We start from the raw sequence: 12024 nt of genomic DNA on the forward strand, positions 1-12024 counted from the left end.
AGCATTATTTGGATCACTGGGAAAAAAAAAGCCTGACTGAAAACTAAACCTTCCTCCTCTGAATTTTTTAGTTGTGAGAACCAATAATGTTGATTTACTGTTCAAGCCAACTGCTTAAGCTGGGCTATCTGAAACATTGATCAGAAGTCCTGACACAACTAGTATTTATGAAACCAATGCAATGCAGAGGTATAAAGATAGAAAAGAAATAATATGTGACTTTTTAAAAGACTGTACATTTCTTAATGTCTTAACTTTTATACAGCAAAGAACTAAAAATTAGTTGAGGCTCTAAATGTTGTTTAGTAAAACAAATTCTACAATTTATTCACTGATAAGAATTATGGCTTGGGTCCTAAATTTTGTGTAGGAAAAACTTTTGTTATTGGAGAGCTTTTAGAATGTTTCTGGTTAATACTACTGTTCAAATATTCCAAATATTCCTTGAATTCCTGAAGATTAAGACTTTTCATTAAAAATTTCATTCATATAACTACAAGAATTTCATGTGCTTCTCAATGGTAATCTCTTCACTGTAATAATATTGTATGATTAGAAGTTTTTCTTTCCAGTTATATTATTATACTTCAAATATCATTTTCCCATTAGGCATATAATATATTTTCATACACTAAAATCTTATTTATTAATGATTTTTATACAGGATGGTTTTGAGTTTCTAGCCCATTTGTAAGAAGTTCCTATTAAGAAATTCAATTAAGCATGGGAACGAATGTAAGAATAATTTATTAACAGATCAAGGTTTTAATTTGCTACCATTTTCCTATCATGTTATTTTGACAGAATGTAAAGAACAAATTGCTAAAGAATGGAACACAGTAGAATTTGAAGAAAAAGTGATCTTTCTTTCAAGAACCATGGGTTCAAAACTTCACAATATGAAGGACTCTATGTTTGCAAAAGCAGTCAGCGTTCATGTTGCCTAAATTGTTTAGGCTGTCTGTTTACCTCTTTTATTTATCTAACACTAAATAAAATTAGGAGAGCACATGTGGGTCACAAAAGGAAAAGTTCTGGCAAAAGGCATACAGGTTAAATAGATCATCTTTAAAAACTTGAAGAATGTTTACATATTCTAGTTACTTTAGAAATTGTGATTTTCTCATTTAACTTATCTTTTCTACAAGAATAAACTAAAAATCTATAATTACCAGCAAATATTTTACCATATGTCTTATCTCATCCATATTAATCAAGATGAAGGCTATGTTTTCTTTGGTTGGGATAATGTTTCAAGAACCTTTGAGTCCAAATGTCTTAGTATACTTGAGCTTGCATTTTTCAGTCCGTTCCAGCCCATACTATACCTATTGCCATAATGCTGGATTCCCAGATTTCTGCTAACTATCTCAGTCTTCCTCTCAGCTCTGGACTGGAGTCTCTCCAAGATGGCTAAGATATGTCTTTACCGACTCCTGTACACTCCTTCACCTAGGACAGGGCTTAACATACATACAGTAAGTGTGTGTGGTGTTTGTTGAATTAATGACTGAAAGAATGGACATGTAAATGGAGGAAAGAGAGGAACTTTGGTCTGTAAGCCTCCTTTCATCATAATATCCCAGTTGATTAAAAAAAAAAAGGGTTTTCTTCCCTGTGCTAAAAATAATCTATAATACCTACAGTAGTAGTTAACTCATAAGGTTATAACACTATGTAACATGCTACATGACTATCTGAATGATAAAATCATTTTCTGTAAAATTAAATAAGAATGAACTATATTATATAGGGAACTACATGAAAGGAATTCTCATGTAAGATGCTATATGAGAATCTACACTATACATTTTACTGTGTGTGTACATATATATACACACACATAGTGTCTAATACATAATGACTATTGAATTAATGTTAAATAAAACACATGTTAATAAGATTTTGTTAAAGAACTAATTTAACAGTTTTCACCTCTACATTTATCAGTTAGTTTGGTCTTGTTTTACATCCAAAGATTATACCTCAATATTAGAAATTCATGCCAAAAATGCATACCGTTCAAACATCCTAATTCCAATAAGGATGTAACAGTGTATATTTATCATCCTTATTTGAAACTTGAAAGATAACTCAAAGTATATATCAATGATTTACTATATTATATTTATACCCCATGTATTAGCTAATGCTGATATGCCAGGTGCTCTCAGTATTTTTACACTTATCAATTCAACAACAACCCTATTATTACTGCCTCATTATACAAGTGAGGAAACTGAGGAAAAGAGAAATGAAATAGTTGTCTAAAGCCTCAAAGCCAGTAAGTGGCAGAATTAGTATCTGCCAGGCAGTCTAGCTACAGAGTTCTTATTCCTAACCTCTATTTACTGCCTCATGTATTTCCCTATAAAATATAGTACATTCTTATTTAATTTTACAGAAAATGATTTTATCATTCAGATAATCAATAATCAGATTTGCTTCTAAAGGGAAGGCCTTATGAATTCTGCCTGAGTCTGAATACTTATTTGCACAGAGTAAATGATTAAAGATTTTTGTTCAATGCAGTCACAATGGAAAAATTATTACATCTGCAGCCATATTGAAATTCAATTGCTAGCACTTTTCTACCAGCTATGTGACTCTCAATAAGATGCTGGCTAACTGATCCCTTAGGTCCCTGGAGTACCTATAACAGCACAGCTAAAATCAGCAATGAGCTAGCAAGTTTGACAGGAAGTCCCATAAAATATAAGAACTAGAGAGTGAAGGGCAGATAACATGGAAAAATTAGCACACAGACTTCAGCCACAGGCTAAGAAATATTCCATATGTAATAACAGCTCATATTCATGAAGTGCTTCTATGATCCAAGTACTGTGTTACATTCTTTAAACGCACATGTCATTTGACCTTCACAACTGTATGAAGTAGGACTTATTCTCATATTATGAATAGAGATATGGAGGCAAAGAGAATGGCTTCAGCTCCCACAACTGTAAGCAGTGACATAGAGAACTTCAACTTATGTGGATCTAATTTTCAAAGGCAAGAAAAAAAGGCAAGAGAAGGTGTGCTAAGTAAAAAACTGTCTGTGAGATTAAACTTAAATTGGTTATACTGCTCACTTTCCTGCCTTGCAGGGCTTATGCTACACTTTTTCATGAGCTCCTTAACCTTCTCCCTGCCAAAACCAAAAGTATACACATATGCACATATGCCTTTCATGCTGTTGTGGAATACTAAACTAGACAACTAAGGAAGACAGAAAATCCAGAGTGGATGAGCTGAGGCTTAAAATGGCTAAACTATCTAAACTTTACAGCCTGGCTCTGACATTAGCTGAGGCTAGAGAGAAGCTTTTGGGGCTGAGTACCTAGTTCTTCACTGAATTTCAAAGAGTTTCATATCCCACATTAAGTTTAGTCTCAGCAAATGAGGTGAACGAACCAAAAATTGGCTTTTTATTCTTATCATCCATTATGTATTTCTTCTTGCTATTTTTGGGACAAATCTTCTCTCTTTTATCTTAACAGATCCTTGATAAATTATTGTGTCCTACTTTCTTTTTCCTTATAAAGCTTCTCTCCAATGTATGTATGTACTACAGTTAAGCTAACATGTCTTATCATCTAAGAAATATATCACATAAATTATTGGTCATATTTTGTACTAATTTGAAGTCTCTGGCCTGAACCTTTAAAACCTAGAATATCAGAACAACCTCTCCTTACATACGCTATTTCTTAAATAGCCATTTCATTTTGTCTATACTAGTACTAATTTAACTTCTTATAGCTTAACTCCTATGCTAAGGATTGATGAAATTTAGATGCTGAGTACAAAAAGAGGAGATATTCAGCTTTACCTTTCTTACAACACTAATTGAACATACATACTCTGGTAGAAATGTTTTTAGAATATAGCCTTAAGAAGAAAATTGACTTCTATGTATTTGAAAGTTACCTTTGATAGATCCCTGAAGTTTCCCGGAAGAGTCAAATCCAGCTCTTCTGATTCATAGTTTGTTAATACCCATGGAAACACGGGGTATTGGTTCAGATCATTGTATGTCCGTCCTAGTAAAGAAAGAGAGACATGAGGAAAGTGTTGACCGTCTTTATAATCAATGAGGCAACTATTGCATGGCAGAAGAAAAGTAACTCTTTTGTTTATTGAACTATGTCTTTATTTAATCAAAAGCACTTATAACAATGTGTTTCAAGTGAATTCACTCAATAATAATTAATTTAGAAGTAAGTAACGAGAATTACTTTTTTGTAAGATAACTTGAAGTGATTGCTAGCTATCCGTCATAATCAGTCTCTCTTCTTCCTGGGCTAGACCATGTTTCTTAGGCTCCCTTATGAGTAGCTATGGCTATGGGGCTTACGTTCTAATCAACAGAATGTGACACAGTTGATATCAGCACCTCCAGGCTTGGTTCACTGCAACCTGGCACTTGGATGCTCCATGTTCCATCTCTTTCCAGCTATAAATGATGAAGATGCTACCGTCACCTCGGAAGCAGAGGCTTGTAGGCCAAGTTCCCTGAAAGTGATTGTGGAGGAGGTCACCAGCTGGCCTGCCCACTTGCAGATCATGTGATGGTATTCTATTATACCGAGTATATATCTAAAAATTCTATTGCCAGCACACTGAATACTACATTGTGCTTCTCTTGACAATCAAAGTAGAGAATTTTCAAGTTAATGGAAGCACACTGAAGTCAGTATGGAAAAGCAATGGGGCAGATGTCAAGCACTTTTTTTTCACTTCCTTAAGCTCACAAATTTTCTTTTCCTATTATGTTGTTTCAGTTTAGCAGAGAGCTGCTGAATGCTAGCTGGATATTTTTTCCTGTTTGTTTTTTAGTTTTAGATATAATAATTTTGGGGGGGTAGGATACTGAAGCCTGGGGGGCTGTGGCAAACTTAGGGAGAGCACAGCACAGGCTCACCCTGATAAACTGATGCTGAAATTACAAATGATCAGACGAAATTAAGAGAAACATGATTGAGGAAACAGGGTCCAAAGACAACTTTTGTTGGACAAGATTGTTTCTTGTAAAAATATGATATGAATTGAACATACGACTTTCTAGATTTCCATTCAAACCCATAAAAAACAGCCATTTTCCTGATATTAGTGATATGGATTTCATCTTGTACACCTTGTTGCACACACCATATTAGTAAAACAGTAGCACAGATATACATACATTTTCTTATCTATCTTCAAGAACTGACATGAAATGATACCTACTCTTGTAGCAATTGGTCATTGATTGTGAAATAGAAAAAAAAACACATAATCTGAGGAAGAACTAAATCTGTTAACAATTATAAGCATGAAACCAAATTAATTAATTCACTGAGTAAACATTTTATTGGGTGATTGTTTTATCTGTTCTTATGTGAATCTCTGCATTTTACAACAAAAATACCTATTGTTTTAAATGCATAAATTAATGTAGGTGTTTATCATATATGAAGGCAATTGAAAGAAAGCAGAACGTCACTCCTACTTTGCATTTCCTGAAACGAGGTGAGAGTAACGTTGGGATTTCCTCTTTGTTCTCTGCCATAGCACTGTTGAAGATGTGTTAAAGCTAATATTTGTCTGCTTCTCCACTAGTCCTGTAAACTCCAAAATGTAGGGTCTGAACTTTAAAAATAAAAAGCAAAAGTCTGTGTGTTGAATATTCTGTTTGTCTGATGGATATCTGTTGAAGGAATGAATATATACGTGATAAAAATGGGATAAAGTGAGCTAGATTTTAAAAGATGAACAAACATAAGCCAAATAAAGAATGGAAACTGCAGGATGAGGACTGTGTAAAGGCACAGAAGTGCACAAGAGAGAGAATGGCCTCGTGAGCATGCATGTTAAACCAGTAGAAGGGCATACTGGCAGCCAATGAATGTGCTTACTTTATATTTGCAACTCTATTGTGATGAATAACAGTGATGAGAGTAAACAAGAATTTGGAACCTTTTAATTAAAGTTTTTCTTTAGCAGAATATGGAGACATTCTTCTAAAGCAGTCACTGTAAAATACACAATATGAAATCTAAAATTTAATATTATTACTGGGAGTTCATGTTCATGTTAACCTAGGAACCCTGATGACTCTCAGGTGTGTTTTCTACGCTTGCACATACACAGGGAATGTAGCCTGGCTGGGCAGAGCTATCTCTAGAGTTCCAAGTAGTTCCCTGGCATATTTAGTGCTCTGCTATTCTTTCAGTTACCATTCTCCTCAAAAATCTATAGATTTTAATGAAAGCGAGGTCTTCCAATATATGTGTATTTTCTGAGATTAATTTGATGTTATTTATGTAACATATTACTTATATAAATAAATGAACAGCTGAAAGTTATAATATTTTTTAAAAATTTCTGATGACATTTCATAACAAGGAAAAACTGTCAAAATAAAATAAATAAAATGCCAATTTACATTAACTCAGTACTTAAATGTATTGTTTAAGCACAAACAGAATAAAAATAGAGACCATACTTGAAGACACTGGCTTTTTCTAGAAATGATTTTCTAATAAAAGACATAATGCTATTTTTAGAAAAAAATTTTTAAAAAGAAAGTATACTCTTTACCACACACACACAAATTGATGGCTGCCAACAGTCACAGCTCACCATACTTAACCGGTCCTGCATTTTTTGTAATTCACTTTTAATAATCTTTGGAAGATTCTTTAAAAATAAATGCTTAGAAAACTTTGGTAAGTTTTAAATTACTAAAGCCATTTTAAATCTAATAAATACAATAAACAATATAAATAGCTATTCTGACAGTTACATTAAAATCTTTTTATATAAAAATCTCTACATAAAAGCTTTGCAACATAGACAGTAAATATATATTCTTGATTTTAATTAAAAACTCATATATTTAAAACCCTCATGGATGAAGTTGGTACTCTGGTATTTTCCATTTATAAGTTTTAGCCACAAATTAGCATTATTATTTTTAATTATTTTATTAAACATCTTTGTGAAATGGAACAAAACAACAACAACAACTGCTGTTTACAAAATTAACCAAAAAAGTGAAATATTTTCAAAGTAATACCTGTTAGGTTCTGGTAAATGTAGGTATTTATGAATTTTTTTGGATAATCGAAATTTAGTAAATAACCTTGTGCTGTAATTGGTAGGGTTCCTTTCTTTTCCCAGTAGAAATAAGTGAAAAGCTTTTTTTTTTTTTTTTACTAACTATGCTTATAAAGACTTATCTTGGAAGACGAATATTAAATATCATAAGCTTATGATACTAATCTACTCAAACAATAAAAGTGAAGCACAGTAAATGAGATCTCAGAAACACTAGATACGTTTCTTCATTAAAAAAAAAAAACTTTTAATTAAACCATCCAATTTAATGTTTTTATATGGCACTTTAGTTTTGAAGGTAAAGTGATCTAGAGACAGCTGACAAAGAAATTATAACTGCAATTCCTTGGTGAAAATGTTAATGACAGCAAAATATTGTTTAATTAGATGATTGCAGCATCTGGATTAACACTCTTTAAGAGCGATGTTCCTGTGCTTGTCTGCTTCTTCACACTTTACAGACATTTTGTCATCTCTAGGTCATTAGGAAAGAATTTTTAATGATTTTTCTAGAAGCAAGCAGTTCAAGTTACATCTAATTAGATGACAATAATAAGCCCAACACATGCAGTAGCTAAATATATACATAATTAACCAGGGAGGGCTTGTACATCACAGAGTAAAAAAGTGGAAAATGCTAAACAGGAGAAAAAGGTTGGGGTTGAGGAAGTTGTGCTGAATTCATTAGCTGATCATATAAAAAACAACTCAGAAAGCTTTTCAAGAAACCTTCCAAACCTAACGGGATCACTCACATGAAGCTATGTTAGCAGTTATTCTATTTTTTTTCAATGGCAGATTTTAACACCTTGTTCATAGTCTTATCTAATAAAGTACAAAATGAGGCAAAGGCTGTATCTTTTGAAGCACAATAAACAGAACTTAGGTCAACTCTGGAAGTTAGAGGTTGAACTCGCATTTTTAGTCAAACTCTAAGCATCACTGAAAATCTTCCAAAACTTAATGTTCTTTCAGTTCAGTTCAGTTCAGTCGCTCAGTCGTGTCTGACTCATTGTGACCCCATGAATTGCAGTACACCAGGCCTCCCTGTCCATCACCAACTCCCGGAGTCTACCCAAATCCATGTCCATCGAGTAGGTGATGCCATCCAACCATCTCATCCTCTGTTGTCCCCTTATCCTCCTGCCCTCCATCTTTCCCAGCATCAGGGTTTTTTCAAATGAGTCAGCTCTTCACATCAGGTGGCCAAAGGATTGGAGTTTCAGCTTCAACATCAGTCCTACAAATAAACACCCAGGACTGATCTCTAAGATGGACTGGCTGATCTCCTTGCAGTCCAAGGGACTCTCAAGAGTCTTCCCCAACACCACAGTTTAAAAGCATCAATTCTTCGGCGCCCAGCTTTCATTATAGTCCAACTCTCACATCCATACATGACCATAGGAAAAACCATAGCCTTGACTAGACGGACCTTTGTTGGCAAAGTAATGTCTCTGCTTTTGAATATGTTGTCTAGGTTGGTCATAACTTTCCTTTCAAGGAGTAAGCATCTTTTAATTTCATGGCTGCAGTCACCATCTGCAGTGATTTTGGAGCCCAAAACAATAAAGTCAGCCACTGTTTCCACTCTTCCCCCATCTATTTGCCATGAAGTGATGGGACCAGATGCCATGATCTTAGTTTTCTGAATGTTGAGCTTTAAGCCAACTTTTTCACTCTCCTCTTTCACGTTCATCAAGAGGCTCTTTAGTTCTTCACTTTCTGTCATAAGGATGGTGTCATTTGCATATCTGAGGTTATTGATATTTCTCCCAGCAATCTTGATTCCAGCTTGTGCTTCTTCCAGCCCAGCGTTTCTTATGATGTACTGTGCATAGAAGTTAAATAAGCAGGGTGACAATATACAGCCTTGATGTACTCCTTTTCCTATTTGGAACCAGTCTGTTGTTCCATGTCCAGTTCTAACTGTTGCTTCCTGACCTGCATACAGGTTTCTCAAGAGGCAGGTCAGGTGGTCTGGTATTCCCATCTCTTTCAGAATTTTCCACAGTTTCTTGTGATCCACACAGTCAAAGGCTTTGGCATAGTCAATAAAGCAGAAATAGATGTTTTTCTGGAACTCTCTTGCTTTTTTGATGATCCAGCAGATGTTGGCAATTTGATCTCTGGTTCCCCTGCCTTTTCTAAAACCAGCTTGAACATCAGGAAGTTCACGGTTCACATATTGCTGAAGCCTGGCTTGGAGAATTTTGAGCATTACTTTACTAGCATGTGAGATGAGTGCAATTGTGCAGTAGTTTGAGCATTCTTTGGCATTGCCTTTCTTTGGGATTGGAATGAAAACTGACCTTTTCCAGTCCTGTGGCCACTGCTGAGTTTTCCAAATTTGCTGGCATATTGAGTGCAGCACTTTCATAGCATCATCTTTCAGGATTTGAAATAGCTCAACCGGTATTTCATCACCTCCACTAGCTTTGTTCTTTAAAAAATAATTTCTTTAAATATCTTTAAAAATTAAAAAAACCCTGTTGTTTCAAAATAGTTAAATAAATTTTAGAACAGTTCTATGCTAGACTTTCATGTAGTTTTAAAGATTATGCTTTCAAATACTATTTAGTGAGATGCGAAGAGTAGAATGTAAACCTTTAGGTGTAGCAAATTCCTAAAGATTACCACACACAGAAAAATCACCAAAATCTTAAATATGATATATATGGCTAGACTTAGGACTGATAAAAATTTTAAATTATTTAAATTAAATGTTAAAAATTTTAAATTAATTGTTTATTATTAAAATTTAAAATTATATTTTAAATTATAATTTTCTATATTTCCATTTTTCTATAGTGTATTTGTTAAATTTATAAATATAACAAAATAAAGGCCATGAAAACATTTGCAGGCCTTTAGGTGACTTTTCAAAACAGTATGTTTTTTGAATATTTGATAAGCTTCTTTTACTATGTGAAGCATTTTTACAAAATGCACATATATAAACTATTTATATGCAATTGTATATATATATATATATATACATATGTCACATGAAGGTCTAAAAATCTACATATTGTATTAATACTAGGACACTGCTTCTGTCTGCTTTAGTCTTATCTTTAAAAGAATCTATGAAGGAGAAAAGACAAATTGTCCAACTATGAGAGACCTCAAGAAACAGATAGCAAGAAATGAGTCATAAAATGTAATTCACATTTCATGTTAACGTTATGGAGATAAATGGTAAATCTGAGATTATAGGAGAATTACTGGAATATTTTTTACAGAACATGTGGATTTATTAAGTCACATTGACCTATATTTTAAAAAACTTGAAGCCAGAAACAGTTGTTTCATCTTCTCAATCGGTTTCTATTCTATAACTCTTCTGTCTAATCCAGGAAATTAAAGAATCCCTCATCCAGCGATTCTAGTGCATTCACATAATAGATTATAAAATCATGCAAACACAGAGTATGAATATTAAATCAGCTCAATTTGATGAGAGTTTATAGAACAAAACTTTGACTTCATAATCTTATTGGAAAGAAGTGATACAGACATAAAATGTTAAGGGCACATTACCTTAAGTGCCAACATTCATAGGACAGACAGTGCCATAGAAGCTGTGAATGCTATAGGAGATTAAGACAATTATTGTAAGGTATATTGTAAGGTATATTGTAAGAATATAGGTGTAACATGGCAGTTCTCTAAATGTGGACACTGGAGCAGTAGCATCAGGATCACCTGGGGACTTATTAGAAATACAAACTTTTAAGCCCCACCCTAAACCTACTGAATCAAAAGCTGTGCTTCAGCAAGCCCTCCAGGTGATTCTGAGAACCACTCCATCCTGGATGTGGGGTTGGTGACTGTGTGGCTCGTGTCGTGTCGTGGCTGGCGGCATTCCCCGGGAGTCGTTATCATCAGAAGAAAGCCCTCTCACCCAAGGTTCTATGTCCTTCCCAGGAGTCTCCATCCACTGACTGCTAAGTGTAGGTAACAAAGGCCTGGCCACCTTGCCTCAGGGCAAGACATCTCTGAAAGGTATCCCAGCTTCTGGTTTCCTGTGGGACCTGCTGAGGCCTTTCCTACAATTACTCTGGGGCTCAAGTTCTCCTGCTCTGTTCTACTTTCCTCACTCCCCTACAGACACTGATCCCAAGGATACTCTCCAATAAACTTCCTGCACATTTCTGTCTCAGAGTTTATTTCTCTGGATCTGAGACCCAACTGAACATGAACCAGGGTCTACAATAGAGATAATAATTCAAGGCCCAGATCTATTGCTAGCATATTCCTATGGACAAAAGTCATGATGGTAAATAAACATCAGAAGTTCTTTTGATGAAATACGAATTAAAAGTGATGGACAGGGAGGCCTGGCGTGCTGTGATTCATGGGGTCGCAAAGAGCCGGACATGACTGAGAGACTGAACTGAAGAATCATTAATTTTTTTTCAGTCTTAAGAGTAGCTATGGATTAAGGCTGATGAGGTAAAAATTGCACAGCACCATGAATATCCTGAGACAGTGTGGTACAGAAGTTGACTGATGCTCTGCTGCTGAACCACCTACATTAGAATCCCGACTTCACTAGTTAGTTCTGAGACGTGGGCAAGTTATTTACTTCTCTGTACCTCATCTCCTCATTGATGAAATGGAGTTAAGGACCAGGGCTGTTGTTAGGACTGAATGAGTAAATACACCTAAAACACTTAGAACCACTTAGTGGAAACACTAAGGAAAACACTTAATGGAAAACACTTAGAAGGAAACAGTGTTTGCAACATTACAAATGTCTCAACAAACATTAACTTTTACCATTTTTTTCTGAATGCTGCTTTTAATATTAAAGAAGTGTTTAAAAAAGAAATAATAAGACTTAACAAAGAAATAATAAAAATATTTTTCCTGAATCTTGATATTAAGAGTAATTAAAGAAATGTTTAAAGAAGACTATGA

General features: G+C 34.4%; 1 protein-coding gene across 8 annotated transcripts in view; it reads right to left on the reverse strand.

Annotated features, from left to right (window-relative positions):
• Positions 1 to 12024, reverse strand: part of NBEA (neurobeachin) — a 672618-nt gene that overhangs the window by 107379 nt on the left and 553215 nt on the right. For all 8 annotated transcript variants that reach the window (XM_040267082.1, XM_040267084.1, XM_040267081.1 and 5 more), the window contains one exon: positions 3931 to 4043. In XM_040267082.1, coding sequence (XP_040123016.1) covers positions 3931 to 4043 — 113 coding nt within the window. The remainder of the gene's footprint in view (positions 1 to 3930; positions 4044 to 12024) is intronic.

The sequence above is a fragment of the Oryx dammah genome, unplaced genomic scaffold (assembly GCF_014754425.2).
Source record: "Oryx dammah isolate SB20612 unplaced genomic scaffold, SCBI_Odam_1.1 HiC_scaffold_24, whole genome shotgun sequence".
Classification (NCBI taxonomy): Eukaryota; Metazoa; Chordata; class Mammalia; order Artiodactyla; family Bovidae; genus Oryx; species Oryx dammah.